The 25,130-nt window shown below is 38.5% G+C and overlaps 2 protein-coding genes across 11 annotated transcripts in view; one reads left to right on the top strand and one right to left on the bottom strand.

Annotated features, from left to right (window-relative positions):
* Positions 1 to 226: 226 nt before the first annotated feature.
* Positions 227 to 7,577, bottom strand: HAUS8 (HAUS augmin like complex subunit 8). Its single transcript, XM_075736229.1, has 11 exons — positions 7,475 to 7,577; positions 7,323 to 7,393; positions 7,160 to 7,215; positions 6,755 to 6,850; positions 5,951 to 6,077; positions 5,357 to 5,433; positions 4,645 to 4,716; positions 3,962 to 4,120; positions 2,983 to 3,124; positions 1,772 to 1,913; positions 227 to 1,063 (listed from the first exon to the last, which is right to left on the bottom strand). The coding sequence occupies exons 1-11, from the start codon at positions 7,495 to 7,497 to the stop codon at positions 943 to 945; spliced, it is 1,086 nt and encodes a 361-aa protein (XP_075592344.1). The 5' UTR covers positions 7,498 to 7,577; the 3' UTR covers positions 227 to 942.
* Positions 7,578 to 8,178: 601 nt separating this feature from the next.
* The window catches only part of MYO9B (myosin IXB), a 44,849-nt gene continuing 27,897 nt past the window's right edge, over positions 8,179 to 25,130 (top strand). For 8 of the 10 annotated variants that reach the window (XM_075736227.1, XM_075736228.1, XM_075736219.1 and 5 more), the window contains exons 1-3: positions 8,183 to 8,279; positions 14,576 to 14,676; positions 17,867 to 18,760. In XM_075736227.1, the coding sequence (XP_075592342.1) occupies positions 17,924 to 18,760 (837 nt within the window). In that variant the 5' untranslated portion in view covers positions 8,183 to 8,279; positions 14,576 to 14,676; positions 17,867 to 17,923. Of the gene's footprint in view, positions 8,280 to 14,575; positions 14,677 to 17,866; positions 18,761 to 25,130 lie in introns of all 10 variants that reach the window. The other 2 variants (XM_075736225.1, XM_075736220.1) reach the window with 1 other exon arrangement.

A 25,130-nucleotide genomic window follows, 5' to 3' on the forward strand; every position in this document is an offset into this window, starting at 1 on the left:
ACAAGCAGGCCTTCGTTACAGGCCTATCTTTTTGGCTACATCTCCACATTTACAATCTTCTGGCCTCAGCACTTTGGCTGCCAGTAGGTCATGGCTTGCCATTGGGACTGGTTAGTGCCTGTAAGTCCATATATTGTGTAGTATTAGCCCTATGTAAGCCCAGACAGAAACAAAAGCTTCTGTAGGAGATAAGTGAAGATATTCAAACATCAAGACTATTAATATAGCAGTGGAAAACAGTTTTATTATTAAAAAGAATAAATAAAGTCCTTAAAGAGAAAGTGTCAGGTTAATAAAAAAGCATTTATGATTTTAATAATTTGTTTCCAAGACGATTAGGCAAAAAGTTACCAAAACTTTTCACTTGTAACAAGTGATCAGGCTCCTTCCAAGCATCAGCCTCGTTACTTGCCACCCACATAGCTTTTCCCTTCAGTAAATCCAGAAATAAGGGACAAGTAAGAGTTCCTCCAGAAGCTGTTCACAGTGACCAGTAATCACGCTGTACATTCCTACAGATCCTCCTGATGAGAGCAGCAAGTGCACAGTACCACATACACAATTCCACATCTATGTTCTGAAATGCTGCCCTCTAAGGAACACTGCTTTGGAAAGAGATGCAAATCATTGTACTTGAAGCCAGTTCCAAGAGAGTAAAAGAAGTTGTTTAAGAATACGTAGGTCATATTTGCTAAGAATAACATTTCTTACTGTTTAGCTTTCAGTATTGTCAGGGCAGAAAGTGATGGGAAAGGTGTCACAGAAATTCATATTAAAAAAAAAGTCTCCTTATGGGACAGCAAAACAAAACTCCATTTCTCATATTAGTAAGCACACATGCTGCTGGTTTCATCTTCTTGTGTAACTGAAAATTTAGACAAGTTACAAGTAGTATGCTGGCATTGATTTAGTATCCACTTGTTAGTAAAACAACACACAAACTTAGTTGAAGTACCAGTGTTTCACAACATCTAGTCCATGATTCTCTTCACATATTCCTTGGTTATGCAGAGAAACTTCTTTACTAACTTCAAACGACAGGTTCTGCACTTGTGTGAAGCTCCTGGAACAAACAAAGCAAGCTAAATCAGTTACTTCTACTTAACCCCAAAGGCTACATGCCTGAAAGTTCACATCATTCTCCACAAGAAAAAAAAACATATAAAATGTGAACTTTCTTCCCAACAGCTAGAATTTGGAGGAGAGGAGGCCAAGATGCATGGCTTTATGGTCTATCAATCTTCAAAGATTTTATCCGTAATCTCTTCCAGGGAAATGAAGGAAGAAAAGGAAATTTATCATGCTCTATCTCTTCCTCATACTCTCAGTGCTACTTTGTATTTGTTGACACAATACTTGGGGAAAAAAAACTTTTCTGTGCTCCTTCTACCTCCTAAAGGATGATATATTTGCATGGCTATTATTTAAGACATAGTGCTTCCAGTTCACTTTTCTGTCTCCTGGAGTTCTCCACTCTCCTACATATTTGCAATTTATCAGGGCTATTCTTGCTCACTGAAATTCTGAGCTAAAGTGTCAGAGAACCTGCATACTAAAGCACACAAACAAAAAAAGCCAAGCATATTTACTTTCACTGTAGGTAGCGTAGAGACAGAAATACAGATGTCTGCTATGAACAGAATTAAACTTAGTGCTACTATCCCTTCAATTAATCCTCCTCCAATATACATTCTGGATATAGTCTGGCAAGACTATAGATTTTCCTCTGAATATTTAACCAATGAGTCTTTTCACCTGATTGTTGTAATACCTTTGAAGCTCTTTCTCCAGTTTCTGAGAAACTTCCTTAAGGTCTGTCAGTACACTAAATGCTTTTGCACTGTCTTCTGAGTAGTTTGGCATGACTTCTGTCAGAAGTTCCTGTGTGATAGTTAACTGCTTTTGCAGTTCATCTACAATATGAGATGTTAAAGATATTATTCAAAAATGCATGCAGTGGCATCAGTTAATACAAGATTACTTAACAGCTGGAGTAACCACAGAAACAGGTCAAATAGACGATGGAAAACTATGTTTGTTCAGCTTTCAGAACCACACTATGAGAAAACTGTGAAAGCCAAATTATTTTTAGTTATGAAGACTAACACCAGCAACAGCCTATTAAAATTGCTAATCAAGCTCTCATTTAGAGTATGTAAAAGATTTTTACAAAATGTATGCAAGAGGAAAAAAACCAAGTTTTAAACATCAAAAATTCCCTGGCCAGTTACATATATTGCTATTGGCATGTACTCCAACATGAAATTTATCCAGTCCTTTCCTTTAGCATTCACAAACAAAAAAATACGTATTTATTTCCTTTCAAACCTTCTTACCAGAATTCTAAGTTCTTCAATAAATCTTTTCCATTTGTTTTAAAGCGTAAGCAAGATTATTGTAAATGGTTTAAGAATCTCATTTCTTGCAGATCAGCAGTTTAAAAGTGTAACTTTTTGTCCGGATTTCAGTAACAAAACACAAGTATTAATGTATTAAACAAACATTCTCTGATTTGAGACATCACACACTATATTTAAGCTCTAGTTTGACAGGATGTGTGAGCAAGTCTACCCATATGACTTTATCCCACAAAGAAAGAAACAAGAAGAGATCACAGTATTTCTACAAGTTGCTAATCCATTAAGAACAACAAAGGAGGAAGAATACCATGAATACAGTTAAAACATACAGAAACTTGCTAAAGAAAGTGTATATGAAAACTGCCTTAGTTTAGAAAGTTAATTTTTTCCCTGCTACATGATAAAAAAACTTGTTCAAGTGCAGTTTAGCGGTTAAACAGAGACAAGAATTACTCACAGCAAAACACGTGACTAATGTTGTAGCCCAGCGTCTGTACAACCTCTAAAAGCACACAAAATTCGTCCAGTGGCCACAGATAGATCTAGTAATAACAACTTAAGAATTTTAGCATACCTAACCCCACTATTTTGGAAAATAGATCTGATTAATCAAATTTCATACCGAGGTATGTTAGCGTATCTCCTTCTATGTGAATATTCTTTATGGGCAATTCATGTCTAGTGGCATCCAGGGAAACTGCAAAGTTTTTGTATTGGTCTTTAAATTGTTCACAAACAGGAATAAGGGGAGAAAGTATTTCCATCTGAAAAAGATACATGATGAACCAACACCTCTTCAAAAGCAGCCATTTTGTTAGTACAGACCTGACTCAATACAGAAAAGTAACCTTATAAAAAACTCAAGTACCACTCTGAAATGCTTGTTGACAGACGAATTCAAGAAGTTTGTGGTATGATACTCCTATCATGCTGTTTGACAGGTTTTCCTCTACCACCTCAAAATGCCTAGGTCAATACCAATTTACTTGTTACTGTAGCTCAGAGATATTAGCAACATAGCACACAAAGTGTTTTATATATGATACTTTGACTGCAGTTAACTGTATTCACTAGCAGACAAAAGCCTTGTTTAATTTCTACAATGCATTTTTGTTAAAAGCAAACATAGGTTCAGTTTTGAAAATTAATTATTCAAAAGTGCTACCTTTTATTTGACACAACAGAACTAACAAAAAAAATGAAAAAGAGGAGAGGGTTTAGCTTCCAAAATCACCTATTACCAAGAACTTCATTAGTAACTTGGCTTCTTACAACCAGGCCAGAACTATTGCTGTCTAACATATAAAGGTAAGACAAATAACGAACAGATTATGTTCAATTCTTACCTAAGGATTAGCATCTCAGCTCTAACTTCTCCTTCCTGCCTGTCCACAAGGGACAAGCAAAAATGTGACAAAGGCATTTGCTTAGGTTACTAGAGAGCATTACATGACACAAGAGGAAGTAGATATTTAATTTAAGATGCAGAAAATTGTACCCCAGCAGGCCACAGAAGCAGGGAAATCTTCTCTGGATAAAGGGCTACTTCATAAGTGAGCTTGTTTAAATATAGGAGAAGCATAAATTGTAATAAAGCCCACCTGTTTGTCTAACACTTCATCAAGTTTCTGCTCTCTCTCTTTGAGTAGAATTCCACGCTTCAACTCATAGAGCTTCTCCTGTTGTCTTTCCTTTTCTTCACACAACATTAGCAAGTTTTTTTCTGCTTTTTTCTCCAGCTCAGCAAGATTTTTTTCTGCCTATTACATCCCAAAAATATTCACAACTAAAGTAATGCAACATCTAAGTAATTAACATATTCTGAATAAACAAGTGTAAACCTTGGACCAGGTCAGAGAGCTTCAATTAACGAATCTGAGACCTCAGGCAATAAGCACAGTACATTATATTTAAAGCCTCTCTCCACCTTCTTCCCCCAACCCCACCAATATTTTTTGTAAAGGAAAAATATAAAAATACAGCACTGACTGAACAAAGAACAAAGTCAATGCTACAGCCTTGAACTCCAAACACTCTCACTCACAGTTTTCCCAAAACTTCTGCATATCCCTACACTTCATGAAGAACTAGCACCAGCTTAATAAACTGGCACTGAATTCACTTTAAGAGAGTTTTCAAAGCAAGTCATACAGTTTTACAACCATAAACATATAAAGTCACAAAAATCTAACTTCTACCCATCAGAAAGCATAGACAAGAAATTAAACAATTCCTCAATATCAGGTTCTTTATCTGAAACACCAAATACTTGACTGACTCTCACCTTTACTCTCAGGTAAGTTAAAAGCAGTGTCTGAGACTCCAGCTCTTCCATCAGAGCATCAGAATTATTTCCCTTCAGAAAAGAAAAGAATATACTATATCAGTTTTGGTATTTGAGCAATTATTTTTTCAATGTTCAAATAAACTACTGAAAGTCCAATTTGTGCCCAGAATCATCATCATCAATAGTCAGCTAGATGAAAAAAGTTTGATTTTTTTAAACAACGCATATTAATTAAATATACCTTTGTTCTTTGTTCCACCACTTTTTATAACATTTTCAGCAGATTTTCGTAATACTGCTAGGGAATTTGAAGTTTCAGTGCTACGTTGAATGAGATCTCTAAATAAGGCACTTCAAATTAGATTGAATCAATGTTAGTTTTGTGAGAAAAAATATCAGAAAATATTTAAAGATAATGTGATATAATTAAAAAGTATGGACAGGGATACAAAAAGAATCCACTTGAGCAGATCTTACAATTGGAGCAGGTTCTTTACCACAAGAAACAGAAGCAAAGCTTCAGTCAGTGTTCAGACATCTGATAAACAAACATTGCTAGCAGTAGAACAGACTTATCCTCTAACTTCTGCCAGAACACTTCAGAACATTCCAGGACCTCAAAGTTATCAAGATTAAAGATAAACAGAAAATCTTCATTTCACATATTTAAAAATAAATATGCTTAACAAATGAAAGCAGTGAGACTCACCACTTTTTGGGGTTTTCGTCGTGTTCCTGTATCTCCAGCAGATTTTGAGCCAGGAGTCTTTTTGCGGACAGTTTTATCTGTATCACAACAGAAAAGTTATTGCTTTCTTCTACTGAGGTATATAGGGTGGGTCAACATACCATCAGGTTCTTCAAAGGCAAAGATAATTTCAAAATTATTATGTGTACCAGTAAAGACAACTTTATTTCTGGCTCTGATGATATCCATGAGAAGATGGGGATCACATGAGCACTTAAATCTAAGTGACAGTTACAGATAGGTGTGAGACAATTTTCAAAAGGGCTGATAAACTAACATCCACCTGTTACAGGAACAAAGACTTGAGAGTACTTTGTTCTTTAATATTTGATCTTAAAACAAACAGACCAGAGCACCCAAAAGATACTAAAAATTGAGAAGTTAATTTAAACCCTGAAGGTCTCAACACCTCTCCTTAAAGACATCTGAAATAACATTCACCTTATTTAACAAAATCCTTTCGTGAATATAGAATACAAGTGTCACTTATCATCAAGATACAGTACATATGTTAAAAATAATAAACCAAGAAACTGAGTACAAGTGAAAGCTTACCATTAATAGCTGAAAGATCAAGGTCCGGTCGACTAATTTTATCTTCACCTAATAAAGTGGACTGCAAGTCACCTTTCTCAAAACTACTCTGATTTAATGAGCTAGAAACACCACCTGTAGAAAGAAGCTGTTATCAAACTAAAAGAATTAGAACAGATTCTATACAAGTTTACAATTACATATGCTTTCACTGATAAGTGGCAGCCTTGTGCAAGCTTTTATGCATTTACTTTATATACACCATTTGTATACTCCCTAACTTACCTAGAGATAAGGTAGCTCAGAATGTTATCCTCTTAAACATTTCACAGTTCAACAACACTCGGATGTAAAGAGGGGATAATGTTATTTCCTCATGATTTTCAAGTTAAGATAAGAACTTATCAGAAAATTGTTTTGCAATTCTTGCAAAAGAAATAAAAATAGACTGTTTTGCAGACAGGGATTTTCATTGGGTTTATTACAAAGATTAAATAAAAAATGCAGTGCAATAGTGAGGGCATAGTAAAGAATGGTTTCAAAGCCTTGTGCAGAGGGCAAGAGATACGCTTAGACAGCCCAATTACTTAATTCCAGTAGTTCTCTATCAGAACGTCCAGACAAAGAGTTTAATACACTTCAGTTTACACCTCTTAATCCCACATCAACTTTCTTAATAACCTTTGTATGCAGATAAAAACTGGCAGTGATGTTAAGTAATACAAAATATCATCTTCTTAACAGCATTTTAGAATTGTTAAGAGTTCCACAGGTTGGAAATACAAATCCACAAACGAATAACTTTTTAAATTCTGGTAAACCTACCAGTGGAAGTTTTACATTCTGAGGAGGAACTGATCTTGGTTTAGTTGCAGATGATGATTTAGCAGTAGATACTGAAAAGGAATTTACTGAAGTATCCTGAAAATCAAGAAACAGAAAAGACTGAACATAAGCAGTAATTGTGATTAGCAAAATATCTCACCTCCAACTTGAATGCTGACTATAAAACAATTACAATCCCAGGGCGTCTTGGTGCATTTGCAAGTCACCTAAGTACAGCCCTAAGTTCCTATCCCAGTCTGCATCTAGCAACACGCCATGACTCCCTCAGAACCACAGCAGAGTCGTTTTTGCTTAGGTCTCGCTGCCACACGTCCAAGCCCCCCCCCCCCAATTTCTATCCTTCCCTGAGCGACCCCCGAGTCCAGCAGCGAGCTATTCAAGTACCTTCTTGGTGTCTTTCTTATCGTACTGGAGGTAGCGAGACTTCACGATTCTTCCTCCTGAAGAAGGAGCAAAGAGAGCTCAGCCGAGCCCGCCGCCGCGCTTCCCGCCTCAGCGACCCGCCGCACCTCAGGCAGAGCGGGCTCCCGCCTCACCCCACGGTTACCTTTCCGCTTATTCTTACACACTTCTCCGCCCGCCACCGTATTACTAGAGTCGCTCGCCGACACGGACATCCTGCAAAGACAGAGCGGGAGATGACAACGACAGCGAACGACGAGTGAGGAGACGGGCAGAGAAACGCCCCAACTAGCTCACCCTCCCGCCGCCTCGGCCGCCATCCCGTTCGAACCACTGCGCAGGCGCAACACCGCCCCCAAGCACCGGAGGAGGACGAGGCCGTGCGCCCCCTGGCGGCGCGGAGGGATGGAACAAGCCGTCAGCGCCGGCCCGCTCGAGGAGACACTGGCGGCACCGGCGTAGGACGCTCCCCACGGGGGATGCCTCCCACCTGGGCTGACGCCTGCAGAGCACTGCTACGCTCACCTTAGCACCAGGGTAAAGCAAGAAATGAGGTCCTGACGACGCCTACAGCATGACTGACCTCAAATGCTGTTCTTTCTCTAGGCCTTTGGTGGGAGATGGCCACTCTCTATGGCTTCAGCTGGTGAACCTCAAGAGCACTACGCTAGGGGTCTTCTGTGCTGCCCCAGTGCTCTAACAAATCGCTAGAGAGCGCCAGCAACACCGCCACCTCCGCGGCAGGAGCCCTCACAGCACCGGGAGGTGAGGCTCCCAGCCGAGGAGAGCACTGAGGTTCTTTGGTTTTGACAGGAATCCACCCACTCCCGCTTCTCGCCGCAGGGCCCTGCCTCAGAAAGCACCTGGCTCCTGACAAAAAACGTTTCCCGAGCCGCAGGTGGGGGCGAGGCGCTATAACCCCAGGCAACGGTTGGGGCCTCCCGCCCCGGTGCGTCGCTCCGCCGCAGAGCGGAGCGCATGCGCCGTGCGCGCGCGGCGCTGAATGGGCGCCGCCCTGCCTCTCCCTACCCGGAAGTGGCGGCTTGGTGGGGCCTGTGGCGGGTGGTGGTGGTGTTCGCCGGCGCTTCACTCACCGGCTGAGGTAAACGGCGGCGAAGCGCGGCCCTGAGTCTTCGATGGGCGCTCGCCCCCCTTCCTTCCTTTCTCCTTTCCTTCTTTTCTTTTCTCCCCTTCCTCCTATGTGGATGACCGAGCTCTTTGGTGGTGCCTCAGAGTAACTGGGTTTTCACACCGATCCGGGACGGCGCTGCCTGCTAAGCCCTGGGGCCGGTGTGGCGAGACGCTGTGGGGTGAATGGGTAGCTCTGTGCGTGTGAAGAGGGGGAAAAGAGGTGTCTGGGTGGGCTGGAGCCGTGGGGGTCCGCTGCCTCCCTCAGGAGCCTGGGGCTGGGAGCATTTCTTCGGGGGCCGCCCCTCGGGGCGGTGCGCGCTGGGCCGGTGCTCTTGGGGCCGGGATGAGGAAGCAGGCTGAAGCTCTGGTGTGCCTGGCTGCTGTGGGCGGCTGCGTGGGCTTGTAACGGACGGGATGGCAGATGTGTTGCTGTTGACTCGTTTTGCATCTGCTGTGCCCAAAGAGCTGGACATGCCCGAAGGGAAGGAACATGCCTCACCGCCGTCCTGCACCTCCGTCTCCGCGGTATGCAGGGGAAGATTTTGCCGTTGATCAGGGCATGATGTTAACTTCCATCTCCTGCTTGCTGAGCTTACAACCGTGCAGTGTTCTGCTTTTTCACGTGATGTCTTTAACTCTCGGAATGAACAGCCTGTAAACTTTTGTATATCTCAGTATCTTTCACAAAATTAGTTTAAAACTCCCTGGGTTTTTTTGTTTCTTTGTTTTATTTTTGGGCAACTCTTGACTGCTGTCACTGTGTTGAGGTCCTGCTTTATCATGGTGACCATCGTTGCCTAATTGATACATGCCTCTAGCTTTTGCAAGCCGGGAACGTCTTTTGTTACATGTTTGTAGACTAAAAGTGGCAGAGTACTACCCTGATTCATGACTATTGTGACCACACAGTTGATAAAGGTACATGCACATGCAATCCTCGTGCAAGATGACTTTCCAGTGTAATTTTTAGCCTTGTTATCTATTGCATTGTAAGTATTTTGGCAGAATTCTTACCCAGCTTTATTTGCAAGTCCTGTTTGTGAAAAGTGAGAAGTACTCTAGGTACAAATGAGTTCAGTATTCTTTGCCTTCACCTTCTGGAAATGGGTGGCAGTGTAGCAAAGGGCTGGAGATGATCTCAGGCTTCTGGCAAACGTGATTAGCCTTTCAAAGATGTCATCAGCATCCTCCCACGTTACTCCTAGAGGTGGATTGGTATCGATTTGTCTGCCTGTTTGCAAATAAGAGTTTGTCATGGGTAATTAGAAGCTCTCTGATTTCAGGTCTGTTAGCTGGAATATATAACTGAAGTACTTGCCCTAAAGTAACAGTGTGAGGTAACCCTGCATTCCAGTTTAGTATATTGATGTCACACCCATCAAGTTTTACTAAGTCTTTGGTGTCTTTAACTTGGAATCTTGTCAGGAGCAAATCTATGTAATGTAGGGGAAGCAATATGGGGAACTCCTAATGCATACATATATTCATATCAGCTTCAAGATTCATTGTGGCTCTTTTCTAAAAAAAGAGTTAATCTTGATTATTTTTGTCTTTGATCCAACAATGCTTTACATTTAAAGTCCAATAATATCTCTGCTTTTCAGAACGATGCATCTAAGGTCATTTTCTTAATCATTAGTGTTTACTTATCAGCATAAAACTCAGAAGTTACTGCAGTAATGTGACAGAACTGTTCTTGTAGAACTGTACAGTTTGGGGGGTTTGGGGTGTGGGGGTTTTTTGTCACCATGTTTGAATGTTTGTCTCAACAAAAAGCTTTTTCAGTAGTTGAATGTTGTAATTCCTGCAGTGCCAGGGTAGTTGTCTGGAGTGGGAAGACTCATAGGTTTGTGTTTTTCTGTGGAACCTAAATGGCTTAGAACTGAATAATTTAGGAAGAGTAAATGCAGCTGTTGAAAAATTTAAATGAGGTTCACCTAGAAAGTAATGCTTTGTACAGACTGAGTTTTCTGACAAATAATGATTCAAACATTGGACCTCTTTAATAATCCTGTAAACTGTATGAATAACTGTTTGACTCACATGCACGTAGTTCAATATTGCTTAGGCTAAATATGGCCTTCCTTAGCTAGATGGTTAAATACCATGATTCGCATATCTTAGGCATTTAAAAAAGAAAAATTCCAAAAAGATACAACAGTATTAGTTATCTCAACAGTCAAGGAAAAGAGTGAAAAATTATGATTCAACAAAAAGTCTGTGGTTCAGTACTTTTTTTCTGAATCTGTAGGCTAAAAGTGTTTGTTAATCACACTTCTAAGGAACAAAGCATATTTACTCTAATATCAAGGAGAAGTAAAGCCTGACATGCTGATAAGGATTTATTTTTTTCAATAGATAGCTATTTTAATAGATGGTCTGCCCTCTGAAAGGGCTAAGATTGTCTTTTATTTCAGAAAATGAAAATTCAGAGGTTTTGTCTCTGGTATATCATGTTTTCTTGGTGTATCAAGTGACTCAAGCATGGCTTGTAGAGTTGCTTTTATCTAAGCTTTATTGTGTTGTATCTGATTACCAAATGAAACTCAATGCAGATCCTAGAAAAATTTGCTCTTCCTTCAAAGACTAACAGTGTTTAACAATAAAAGTGGTTTTGACATGTGTAGGTGGTTCTGATGAAACCTTTTTTTTTTTTCCTTCTAATTAACACAAAAGTTCAACCTAAAGTGTCTTAAGAAAATTTCTTATCAGTGTAAATGCAGCATTAGACCAGTGAGATTTTTACTTTCTTTGTTGACAGCTGTAATGCTATTAAGGACGAAATTAAGAAAACTACAAAAGGTGGTGGAATAGTCTCTGAGGCTGTGTTGGCTTACATTCTTTGCCTTTAACACTCTCAGTGTTTTGCCTTCATTCCCTATTTTCTCAACAGGGCCACGTTTTCATTTCCTCTGAATCATACTCAAGCCTACATCTGTAACTCTGACTTCACACTTTTTGTAAGGTAATAACATGCTGTAGACCTTTAATGTCACTGTAAGCCTGATAAGATGCCCTTGTCTTGAGGTTACATTGTGTATCTGAGTCATTAAGAGGAAGAAGAGGTCTGTATCTTAGATGGTTTGAGGGTACAGATTGGTGTCAGGACCTCAAGGGCTATAGGGTGTAGAGAGAAGGTAACTGAGAAGGAACTGCCTGTAACAAAGGTAATTTCTTTGACTTTTTGCAGTATTACATTGCGTTGCGGTCCAGCTTCTCCTCTGTTAGGCAATCTGTGGCAGTAGCTTCTCTGGCAGCGTTGATTACGAAGAGTATTAACAAATGTGTTGTAAATGTGCATGCTCCATTCAGAATTACTCTTTTTTGGAGTAGAAAAAGACAAGAGCTTTTAGTTAAAGAAAACCAGGGATCTAAAGTTGTTTAGTCCAGCAGAACTTTTTATGACCAAGAAAAATATTGAAGAGGTACTAGAATGATAAGCAATTTTCAGGGAATCTACAAATGTCTGGAATTCTGGAAAAAAAATTTAAATTATGCTCAACAAACAGCAACTGTACGTCCTTATGATGTGAGGTAAGACAAGGGTTGAGGCCTTTGCCTTACCTGTAATGCACAGTTAGTTGTGGAATCTTTAGGGTGTCTCTAGCTATTTTGCTGGAAACTCCTTGCTTTGGAAATCAAGGATAAGTAATAGCTGAATATTTCTGAAATTGCTAAATGTTTTCAGTTTAATCAGAGTAGTCTCTTCTGGAAATGGTCACTGGCAATTCTGGTACTCAAGAATAAAGGTCCAGTACTCATGATACGTTTCTACTTTTGTGTTGAAAGTTACTTGCTGAACAATGGGAGAAGCTTGAATCTTTCAGTTTGAGAAATGCAGCACTGGAAATGTACGTGAAAATGTGGAAAAACGTGAATATTGTAAAGTTCATCCTCAATGATTTTGCTGTAATGGTAGCTTTCCCTTTTTAGAACCGCTATGATTCATTGACTAAATATGTGGCTTCAAATTATGGCCTTATTTAAACTAAACAGATACCCTGCACTGATTGGGGCGATGTTCTCTGCTAGAATTTTACTACACTATTAAGTGGACAATGTTGGCTTTAATGCATATTAAAAAATTAATTGGCTTAACAGAGACTTGAAAACACTTGGAAAATACCATCAAAATTACCATATAAAATTGGAATTTTTGGCTTTCTATTAACATTATCTGAGCAAAAAGTGAAATTACAGATTGATGATAAATTATGTAGCCTACTGCGTTTCTTCTATGAAGTATTGAAGTAGTTACCTGAAATGTTGCTCTGCTCAGTGATTTAAGTGGCAAGTATAATCAATCCTCCAGTGATGGACTAAATAGTACAGCCCCATGTTCATTTAGAATACTGTTTGGTAAGCCCAGTGAGTTTTTAATTTTTTATAAGCAAATGAAAGTACTGATTGATAGGTAATATAAAAATAATATGGCATTAGACTGTTGCCTTAAGCTTGTTATGTTAGTGCTGTTAACAATTCACTCTTTGTAGAATTTGCAAAGGATAGGGTTGGGGAAAGTAGCAAAATCCTGAAAAGAGATTTTACATTGGTTAGACTAGCTTCATTTTTTCTAGATCTGTTGGAATTATCCTTCTAGGATAATTGAATAAAGGTGGCCTGTAAGTGATACCTTGTATTTAAATTTGTCTAGCGCTATTCCAGATTTACTTCTCTTCAATCTCACTTGAAATAAGTACCATTATGTATGTTGTACTTGCACAATGAAACCACTGTCACAAGGGTACAAATCATATATCACTATATCCTTTAACACACTAATCCCATGCAGCTGTTGCCCCACTCATTTCCACAGAATTAATACAGTCTAATGTTTTGAATAAAAGGGTAGAATCAGAAGCTTTGCATGTCTCACTTTTTTGTCTTACCCAGCTAGCCTAGTTCTGTGTTTGCAAAACAGGAGTACAATGAAAAATATTGGTCTGCTGTGTTTTGTAGATGCTGATGGCTGTGCTTAGTACCTTTTAAGTGCTGTGAAGATATATAGTTGTGCTACAAAAGGCTTGTGAAAAGTAAAACATTTTAAGGAAAACAGGAAGAAGTCTGTGAAGTCTAAAATTAGTTGATGTGCACCTAGTAGCGGCTTCTGCCTCCCACTTATTAAATTCTCAAACACACAGCTTTGTTTTTTCCCATGCATTGGAAAGGAGCTTCTTATGAGAAAGGGTATTGGAAGAAATTGAGGTAACTTTGCAGAATTTCCATCTACAGAAAGAACTCAGCAGTGGTGGTTAGGCTGCTGTTTTCCTGAGTTTGCTGTTTTGCATGCTGACCAGTATGGTTTCATTATTACCTTCTACTCTTGTATTTCTCCTTTTTCTTTCAGTATTCTCTGCACCTGAATTCAGGCTTATGCTTCCTTGATGAGCCAAATGACACTGATTTCAATTGCTTAAAATTTTTCTAAATAATTAGAGATCATAAAATAGAAGGAATCATTGTAATCATGTGTTTATCATTGTATAAATGAGAAGGTGGTACCTAATTAACTTTTCTAATTGAGGCACATCTGTAACTGGGGACTGACTGATTTTCTAAAAAGAACTTTAGCAATCAGACTCATAGTTAGTGTCAGTTAAGTTTTTTGCAGTGTAGAGTAGCCTTCTGATGACATTTGTGTCTTAATTTAGCCTGAGTTTGCCTAGCTTTGAATTCCAGCCACTGGTTTGTTATAGTTTTGTCCTCCAGACTGGTGATTGTTCCCAAACTCTAGTTCCCCATGCAAGGACTTAAACTGATAACAGTCTTCTCTGTGTTTCTCATAGACAAAGCTAGAGTGTTTTTGCTGTAAGGGGGTATTCTCTAACAGATTTTTTAATTGTTGTTACTGCTGTTCTTAGCTTCTTAGTTGAATGTTGGATATATTCTAATATATATTCTATATATTGGTCATGTGCCTTCTGAGTGCAATGGTAATATGGCTGCTTAACTAAATATTCATTTGATGTTTATCTGGGAATTACATTCACTGTTGTGCTTGTGGTGTTATATTAGAATACCGTGTTTAAATGATTACTTGCTGTGACTTTCAAGTGTATTTCAGGATAGCTCCCATTCCATCCCTCTGGTATGGATTATTTCTTGGACAAATTTGAAGTTTATATATAAACTGAGCTGAAATTTGTTTAGCGTTTGTTTTCTTGCTCCTGTACTTCTGAACTATATAATTGATCTAGCTTTTAGATTACTTGCTACCTTCTCAATCTCTGATAAATTCTTTATCAGTAACTCTCTTCTTTCTTTTAGAACCATCATGAAAATGTTTACTTTGATACCAGGAATCCAACTTCACTAGAATCTAATCCTCCAGTTACTCCTGTCCTTAGTTGAATACTGGGACTCATTAGGTAACCAATTTATAATTTGCTCAGTGTATGCTCTTCTGCTTTTATGTTCCAATTTGTGGCTTGAAGTATTGTTTAGTATGAACTCAGAGATCTGTCTCTTTTAGAGCAGTATTATCATAAAAAAAAATTTGATGTCCTTTCTAAGAAATTCACAAGTAGTTGGAGACCAGCAGATTTTCCTCAAACCTGTTTGTAATGACTAGATATTCTGATTCTTGGATAGAAAAACTTAAGTATCATGTTATTTCTTTCGGGACTTGGGTAGTGCATTTTCAGGTAAATAAACTGTAGGTAACAAAAGCAGAATTGGTTAAAAGGAATTAACAGTAATTGGGTGCTATTCTTGCTTGAATTACTTTTAGAATTTTATTTTTTTTCTTCTTTAAGCCTCATAGTCAGTATTAAATGATTCAAAGTAGCATATCTGTTTTAAGTTGTTGAGTGAAAGAGCAGTCTTAAAGCAAGCAAGTAGTGGCTGGATTTTGTATCTGGTTAGAATGGGACAGTGTAATGCTGACTGTTTACTGCTGATTTGACTGTACATTGAAATAATGTTTCACAAGTTCTTTCTACTGTAGATTATCTTCCAAATCACTCCTGTAGTGATGGATGCCTGCTTGAACTTCCATCAAGATATATGATGACTGCATAATTTAGAAACCTGTATGTAGCATAAATACATTAAGGTTGATGTATACATGTTGTTTTGTCAGAAATCTGTCTTCCTCGGGTTGAGAGGTCTTTCTAGTTTGTCAGTCATACACACCTGAGCAGACACTACCAGCTATGCATTGCTGCTTACTGTAATTGGCCTGAGTTTTTCACCGGTAGAGAAGAGGCCATCTGTGTTCCGGTTTCCTCTTTGGAAAGTGTGATATGGGAGTCTTGAGCAATGTACCAGATATATCTTGGGAGCTCACATGAGATGAGGTTAGGAAATGTATATTAGTGAAGTCAGAGGTCAGCACCTAGGTTCAGCTTTTGTGTGGCCAAAAAGTTGATGCCATGTTTCTTAGGGTGCTGTTTTGGCAAAAATGCTTACTGAGGGGATTTCCTCTATTATACCAGACTCTGTGTCTGAAACTAATTGCTGGGAAGAAAAAAGGAAGTCTTCACAAGACTGTCTCCCTTGAACTGGCTGGCTACTTGAGAGGAAAATGGTCACTGTTGTGTGTTTTTTCTGTCTGTGCTCCAGATTCATCTTCCCTATGAGCAGCAGTCTACTGCAGATTCTACTATATGTTAAGGTGTTTGAGCTTCTATAGATTAAGAATGCTTTACACTTGCATAATTATTTCAAAGGTACTTCAGACTTATTAGCCACAGGTCAGTGATAATTACAGAAAATGGAGAGGGGGCTTGAGCTCACTGGTCTGTCCTTCTGTATGACCAAGTTCTTGCAATAACCTCTCCTTAATGAATGAAGAATGAAATTTAATGGGGAAAAAAACATTCTTGGAGGTATTATAGAGCTTGCCCAGAGATGTGCTATGGTTTGTCTTGCTGTCTGTGGCTTCCTTAGCCTTCCTTTTGATGAGTACCCACAAAAAATTATCCAGCTTGCATAACAATGTCTTCTGTAGGCTTACTATTCAGAGTTCCCTTAAAGCACAGCTCTCTACTCTGAGGCTGTTCATGAGGCAGAACTATGTCATCTGTTTCTGTGAAGTGATTCATTACTTGCAGTGGAAGTGGCAGCTAAATGCTTCCAACTCTATTGATTTTAATTTGAAATGATTGCTCTCTGTGGCCTTATGCAAGTTCCTGTGCAGTTGTTTAGTAGCAAAAGGCAACTTCATTGGCATTTGTCTGCCTTTTTTTTTTTTTTAAATATATTCAGCATGTAAGTGTATAATTAGAACACTTTGTTCTTGAAACAAAAACTGAACTGATACTCTGGGTATGAAGTTTTACAGACTGTTAAAACAAACGGGGTACTTCATTATCCTTCTCCTTTTGCTACCCGTTGATAAGCTAATAAACTGTTGAACTAAAGCAATGTAAGCAAACCTAGTCCTGGTGATCTGGGTATACCGAATTGCAGTCGAGAAGAAAATCCGTGGCAAAGGCACAGACTGTTACTAAGTCTAGAGGCTTTTATCTCGGCAGTGAGGAGGAGGTTGACTTCCGTGAGGTTGATGTTAGGTTGAAGTTAGATTGCAGGGATGAAAGGAGGAAAAAGCAATCAGAATGATTTTTGGAGACTTGTGCATGAGTTCTCTGAAACCCTATGAGGAAAGAGTTGATGTGGTAGGAATAAATAACCCACTTGTGAATGAAGTGGGTTATTTGGAATCTCGTTAGCTGAACTGGAAAGTAGTTACAATAAGACTAATGTATTTTGCCTAAAATGGTCGATAACAAGCACGTTCAAACCTTGCTGTAGCAAGGATGTGGTTCACGCAAGTGAAATTAGCAGTCTCTTGTCCGGGTAAGTTATGCATGTTCAAGAAATCACTATAGTGTGCAGGGTTAGGAGAAGTTGACAGCGGTATTTGTACTGATCAGCTATAGGCACTGTTTCCTTAAAGCTGAGTGGGGTAAATACTGTACCTGTCTCCTACCTCTCATGAAAAGAGGTCAGCTGGGGGAAATGGGAAAAAAAAAAAAGTGGATCTCAGTGTCAGAACCATCTTCCTCCTTGCACCTATGCACTGCTCCTTCTGCTATAGTTTATGGCTGCTCTAAACTTGCAGCACTGATTTAAGAAGTGATCAAACCCTGTTTCTATCTCAGGCTGCTTGTGCAGCTTTAAGGGAGGGTTTGTGTGGGAGGATGAATAAGTGTTTGTGCAATCATACAGTGAAACAGGTCAGGGAAATTACCTGGACTAAAACTAACCTGTGGAAACAAAGAAGTTTTAATTTGGACGTTTATCCCAGTTCAGTTTGCTTTGTGGCTATATGAATGCTTGTGCTGCCATAACAGGGAGGAAGGGATGGCATGGGAATAGAAGGAAAAGTGAAAAGAGGATAGATATTGTCATAGCTATCCACTCGACAGCATAGGCCAAGCAGACTGTTTGAAGTAATATCACTGATGTGCATAAGTAGTGCATTCGTTCTTTAACAATTTGACTATTTAATAACTTTATTCTCATTCTCCAGAAAATAATACCTTGCCCTAATACCTCTTGTACACATTTTTTTAACACCTGACTTTTTTATTTTATTTTTATTTCTTTTTTTAGACGATGGGCACTGCATATTAAGCAGGGGTGGAAGACTGAAGCCCATTTGGGGACAGAATGAGTTTAAAAGATGCTGACGGTGCAGTTTGCCAGGCACGGGCAGCCTATAATCTTCATATTTACCCCCAACTCTCAACAGAAAGTGCTCCCTGCTGCAAAGTGACAGCAACCAAGGACAGCACATCTTCAGATGTCATCAAGGATGTGATTAATATCTTAAACTTGGATGTCTCAAAACATTATGTGCTTGTGGAAGTGAAAGAATCCGGTGGTGAAGAATGGGTACTTGATATAAATGATTCACCTGTTCATAGGGTTTTACTTTGGCCTCGTCGTGCTCAAGATGAGCATCCGCAGAAGGATGGGTACTACTTTCTTTTGCAAGAAAGGAACACTGATGGGACCATCAAATATGTCCAGATGCAATTACTTTCCAAGGAGACAGATGCTCGGCGATTGGTTGAAAGGGGCTTTCTTCCATGGCAGCAGGAGGACGTTGATGACTTGTGCAATCTCCCCAACTTAACGGAGACAACACTCCTAGAGAATCTCAAATGCCGCTTTCTAAAACACAAAATTTATACTTATGCAGGAAGTATTCTGATTGCGATTAACCCCTTTAAGTTCCTGCCCATTTATAATCCTAAATATGTCAAGATGTATGAGAATCATCAGCTTGGGAAGTTGGAGCCTCATATTTTTGCCATTGCTGATGTGGCTTATCACACAATGCTTAAAAAACATGTTAATCAGTGCATAGTTATATCAGGTGAAAGTGGGTCTGGGAAAACTCAAAGCACAAACTTCTTAATTCACTGCCTCACAGCACTGAGCCAGAAAGGGTATGCAAGTGGTGTGGAGAGAACGATTCTAGGAGCTGGACCAGTTCTGGAGGTAAATTTATGCTAAAATTGCCTTCTGTGAAAATTGTGTCTTAAACTTCAGATAAGTTCTGTTGAATACTACTTTTGAGTCACCTACTTGGTTTAGGCTTTAAATATCACTGGTCTGCATTGGTGCTTGGCTGTGTTGCTCAACTGCTTCTAACTGATTTTCCTTAATTAATCCTTCCGTTCAGTTAACTTCCTGTTGCTTTTCATTTATATTGACTTACCTTTCCACCACTAAACACTAACATTCTGGGACAGAGGTTACCTGTGTTTTCTGTCTTAAAGCTTTGGCATTTGAATCAAATCATAAGTAAACGTTTCCATAAAAAGATTGTTCCCCTGAAACATTAACTGCTTAGTGTAATTGTGCCTTTGTGTATAAGCATGTCCTGCAGCATTTTCATGAACTCACTTTTTGAGGGAGTTATTTCCTTTCAAAAATGGTCTGTTTTGAAGAGAGCAACATTATTACTTGGGGAGAAAGTGTGAGTTGGGTTTGGCTTTTAATTACTACAGCATTTCCAACAGAAAGCAAAACTAACCATGTTAGAAGGAGGTGTACAGCTGGTGTTGCATTGGGTAACAGCAGGACAAACTTAGGCTGGAGTCTAAAAGAACAGTTTTTCTTGTTTAGTCTCTCATCTGAAAAGAAAAACTCTGAAAGCTTAGATGGATGTAATGGTCACTCATCAAAAAATCTTCAACAGCAAGGAACTTGAATACAGCCATTGTAATTTTTACGTTTAAATATTCTCATATGTAACAACACTTTCATTGGAAAAAAAATAACCTTTTTTTAAGCTTTTAAATAAAATGTGAAAAAGCAATGATGTTAAACTTTAAAGTGTGTTACATTTATAAATGTGGTTTGAAAGTTTTTCTGTAAAGAATGAGGAATATATGCAAGTTCTTTTTTGCCTTTCTGCCTCTTGAAAGAAGAAGTAAAATTGAGGTTTGTTGGTTGCTGGAGTTCAATTTTGCCGTTCTAAACAGAAAACAGGAAGGGGTCACTGTGGAAAGCACTGTTTGATCAGCTGATCTTTCTGCCTTTGATAAAATTAACTGTTTCAGACCCTAGTCTACTGGATGTGATACAGCTGTGTCAAACCAGGTAGAATGTAAAATCTTGTGTTGTGGTTTGTCCATTGAATGAGAAATGTATGTATCCCTAGATCAAAATCAAAACAAATAACTTTGCTGGAGTTACAGGTAAATGTTGTGTATGTCTGGGAATGTTCATGAAGAGACATTTGTGATTTTCTGCAGTAAGATAGATTGTCATAAGTACTGCAACTTCAGACTTCCACTGAGCATTTAGTGATGCGTTTAATGAGAAAATAGTCTTCCTAGCTAGAAATATAATGACTGATTGAAAGCTTAGCTTGCAAACTGGCCAAATGAATTCTAACAGGCTGTTGGAGTACGTAGTGTCTAAAATGCGAGGCTCTTTGCTGAAATTCTCAGTGACTTCTCACTCTGCTTCTTTGAGGGTGTTTGTCAGTTGCTAATTGATTGTGTAAACTTGTCCTCCCAAATATTGCAAAACATAAAGAGGTTTATGATGACTAAATGTAAAAAATGTAGGACCATCTGAATCCTAAAATGTCTTTCAGAATTGAATATATGTTTTTGTATTAAAAGTATTATTCATTGACTTGATATTATGCAGAAAGAAACCTTTTTGAAACTTGCAGAGGCTGAGATTTGTCTGGGCTCAAATAAATCACTGGGACACCTGTGATTTTGGCACAAGTCTACAGTAGTGGAAATGAACTTCTCTGTTCACATAACTTCAGGGCGCATCAAAAAGTGATGCTATGGTAGCTTTAGAACATAGAGAAGTAAAAATGAAACTATCCTACTTTGGATACTGCAGAGTGGATTCAGTGGACAGTGAAGCTTCCATGTTTCCCAGTGGATGGTCTTGTGCAATTCCAGTCACTAAATATAACTTTAAAAACCAAGTCAAATCTTGGTCTCAGAGAGGAATGCATGGAAAGCTTACTTTGTTTTGTGGAAGTTAAACTCACGACAGACTCTTCTGTTAGTTGGTTGCTTCTAAATCCAACTGTGGTGACTCATTTGGGTTTTTACTTAAGGGAACTGAAGTGGTAAAAGGGAATTTTTCTTAAATGGACGTTTCAGGGGATTTTTTGCATGAACAGTTTTGCAGTGTTCCTAAACTATTTGAGAATGTTCTGGTTAATTTTGAAGTTTTATCTTGAGTCCTCATGAAAGATGAGAATGTACTCTTGACTGAAGTCTGTGCCCCTGACTTTTATGATGTAGAAGTTGGTTGCATTTTGGCTCAGAACTTCCCTTTTTTGTGACCTCTTATTTTCCTGACACTTAAGTAAAATGTGTCTGTTTATAGGTTGACCTTTTGTTCAAGGAGTTAAAGCAAATATTTCTAGCACATAGGTGAGCACTGTTAGTGTGTTATGGAGATGAATTTATAATTTTATCATTGCATAATTAATGAACTTGGAAACATATTTCTTACCGAATCCTGTTTCTGTGTTGGCTAACTAATCTCTGTTCAAATGTGTAAGTAATTTGAAGAAAAACTATTGTTAATATTTTTAGCTCCTTGTTCACAATTTCTAGTCTTTGAATAATGGAGTTATAGCCATACCATGAAAGGAGATTTGACCTTAAATGTTGCTTGCTACTACCTTCTCTAACATTTGAGAAATGAAATGCATGATACTGAGACAGCGTAGGTAACTATTGAATAAAGTACTAGCACAATTGCTGTCACATGTGCTGGTGAAGGGAAAGCTGGTTACGGGTTAGTCTCTGATCCTCAGCTGCTTCTTGCTCAATCTCGGCACCAGAGTCTGAGCTGTTTATGATTCCTTGTTGGGGATCTAATAATAAAAGATCACTTGCACTGCTTCTGAGTACGTTTGGCACTGCTTGCAGCTTTCTAGAGAAAAAGAACCTGAAAGGCTGGCTGCTTCCATGGGACAGTGATGCTTCAGCACAGCCAAAAGCTGTGTTTTGTGGTGATTTTTAGCACTTCATGAGACACACACAATTGCCTTATCTATATGGGAATTGTTCTCATATTACTTTTTTAATTGTTTTTCCAGGCTAACATAGATCATCTCTAGTGAAGAGCAGTTTCTTTAAAACTGGTAGGAAGATAAAGATAGGCTCTGTTTTAAGATACTCCTGACTCTTTCATCCTCTTCTAAATTTAGTGATTAAAGTATAGTTCCCTGACTTGGAGTTTTGCCTTCTAGTATTGACCGTTAACTTCAGTTTACTTATGGTTGAAGTCCTAAGAAGGAATTTACATTTGGGAACTATTATTTGGGTTAAATTGGGAATACTGAATCAAACCATTGTTTATTTTATAGAGTCTCAAACAAGATAATTAAACCTTTCCATATGCACTTAAGAAGTTTCCAAGAAACTTGTATTTATTTGTATTTTCCTTTCATCAGGCAAAAATGTCTTAAAATGCGTACTTCAGATATAAAATGCACAGTGTGCAATCTAAGACTCTGAACTTATTTTGGAGACATAAAGTTAACTTATCAGATTCTTCAAGCCAATTAATTTAGTAAAATGGCAGAAAATTGAGCAAGGGGATGGGAGCATGTGATGAGAGATGTAGTAAGAGGGACTTGGAGCTGCTGCTTCTGGCAGCAAAGCTCCTGTTGGCTTGCTGTTGGTTGTTAAATTGTAACCCTTAGTATCTTGGGTTTATTACAGAAGTTATTTTGTTAGTGTGCTGAAAGTTCATTTCCCTCTGAAATAGAAGCTGAGGAGAGGTGAGACAGATGGAAATACTGGGGTTGTCGTAATTTTGTCATGTATTATTTTGAAACACATTGCTTATTTTCATTTGCATATGTTCTTGAAGATTTCTTCATGGCACTGAGCCATTCTTTGAAAATAATTAAGGCCCAAGTAAAAGGGAAAGTCCATCAGGAAGCATTCATTAAGTGGTCTTCTAAAGAAGGCGGTTGTAAATATGAATTAATTAATATTGACAGCACAAGCAGGTGGGTGGGGGGATGAGATTTTCTAGAACTCCGCATATTAAAAAGATTGTTAAATCTCATTGTTGAAAGTAAACTTTTATGCTTTACCATTCTATGGAAAACAGAGTAAAGCAATTTGCTCTCAGCTCTGTTTTCTTTATTACAGTCCCATTGTGCTTGTGGTTTTGGTCTAAGATGGACTTAAGCTGAGTGGTGCTTCAACTCTGGGTTTCATTTGTATTTGCCATAAAAGTTTGCATATATATTTAGTGGGTGTAGTCTGTTCTATTTAAGGGAAAGTAGTTGTTTTGAGGCTATTATCTGCATGTGTTTGTTTTAAGAATCATAATCAGAGGAGGAATGGAACTTCCTTTTTCCATTTGGTTGAATGGTACTAGGGGTTTTTTTTGGTAGAAATGTGTTGTTGCATACTTTTCCCTGCTGCACACATCTCTTGGGGGGAAAAAATCACCTTGTCCTTTATGGTGTCTTATGTTGATTGCTTAAACTTCCCCTGGATGTTGTACAGAATGTAGAGTTGCAAAATTACCCTGAACACTGCAACTTCTGTGTTAATGAGTAGATATTTTACAGCATGTTTGTGAAGACCATGACTAAATGAGTTCAACTCTGAAGGAGTCATTTCCTCTTCCAGGGTGCGTAATTTGAGTCTTTGATGTCATTTGGCACATTAAAAGTTTGGTCTGTGCAGTGATGGCTCTGCCATGGATTAGAGTGGTTTACATAGAAACTTTGATAGCTTTTTCAGATTTTGGCAATTCTTATGAAAGAATTGAGTGACATTTTTAATTGTGTTCCTGAGGTAGATGATAGGAGCATGTGTGTGGTTTGGGGTTTTCTTTTTACAGCAAAGAAAAGGAGAATTTGGGTTTTTTCCATGAATACTTTTAAAGCTGTTGCCATTGTAGGAGTTTTGAGTAGCAGACTCCAGTTTATGCCTCTTGCATTCCAAGGTAAGAGGATGGTTTGGATGATTTCCTGACTCCCGGAATAGGCTATCCCAACTCTGGTTCCTGCTGGCCTTGGTCTGCTATTTTTTACTCACCCTTTTTATATAGCTATAGTTTGGCATTGGAGAGATTTAGGTTTAGTTTTTCCTTTTTATCTGCCTCCTCATGGACTCACAAGGGAAAGCAGTGAATGGGTTTGGTTACATAAATGATTATTTCTCTTTAGCTGGAATTGTCTCTTGTCCCCTCACATCTTCTGAATTTATTTTGTGAAGGACTAGGTGGATTTCTGTAAAGGCAAACCAGGGAGATATTTCAGTTGAATTTGAGCTATGTATAGAGTACCTGGCTAGAATTATATGTGAAAGATACTTTCCATGCAGAGCAATGGCTAGGTAATGTGAGCTTAATTCTGAGCTGTAATCCTTTTTCTGTAGGATAAAGCTACAGTAGGTTAAAGATATTGAGCTGCTAAATACCAAAACACGTAACTTTTCAAATTTTTGCACTTTTCTGATTATAGGCAGGAATGTCACTTCTTATATAGTTAACTTGTTAAAGTATATTGAAGAATACGGTGGCAGTGATAAGAGTTTAGAGTTAAATGTTACAACAAAAAAAATTTCCCACCCAAAATGTTAGGCAACTTGGAATGTTCTTTAAAAAGCTGTAGATGTTAAAGGCTCCTATGAGAAAACCATTCAGTACATAAAAACTTTCCTAAAAACTGATAATATTAGGTCAGCTTTTAAGAATTTGCTGTATGCTTTGACTAAATACCAGACACATGAGATCATAAGAGCCTTTAGTTTTAAACTGTATTCATTGCTTACATGAGTAATCACTAGGAAAAGTTTTGCAGGAAGCTGGGTTTATGGGATTTCTTAACTCTATAATGCCAGAATATTATTAAAAAATGATGTGATAAATTTAGCTATATTGTGGTTTGGTTTCTTTAATATAACTAGTAAACTGATAGCTAACTGGTGGCTTAAGTTAAAAAAAACTTTCAAGAGAAGTTCTTGCAGATTCAATTTGCAAGTCCACTATTCTGCAGCTTGGCAAAGTTGACTACAAGAGATTTCTTAGTATGCGAAGTGAGAAGCTGGATGGTGCTCTTCAGAGAGCCACCGCCAGTGGCAGAGGAATAGGTTTCTGATTTACAAAGCAGACAGTTTGCTGTGCTCATGTTACTGGACTCTTCATCTGATGATGTTTGGTAACTGTCAGGAGTTGACCAGGATTTTATGCATACGTTAATATGCTGTGTATGCAAAATGGGCTCTGAAAAAAATATAATCTGTGAGAGAGCTTGTTCGATAGTAGCTACAGAAAGATACTGATGACTCAGATTTTTCAGAGCAAGCATTGACCAGAGTGGGGATACGGTTTACTTTATAACACATGT

The sequence above is a fragment of the Balearica regulorum genome, chromosome 26, assembly GCF_011004875.1.
Source record: "Balearica regulorum gibbericeps isolate bBalReg1 chromosome 26, bBalReg1.pri, whole genome shotgun sequence".
Taxonomy (NCBI): domain Eukaryota; kingdom Metazoa; phylum Chordata; class Aves; order Gruiformes; family Gruidae; genus Balearica; species Balearica regulorum.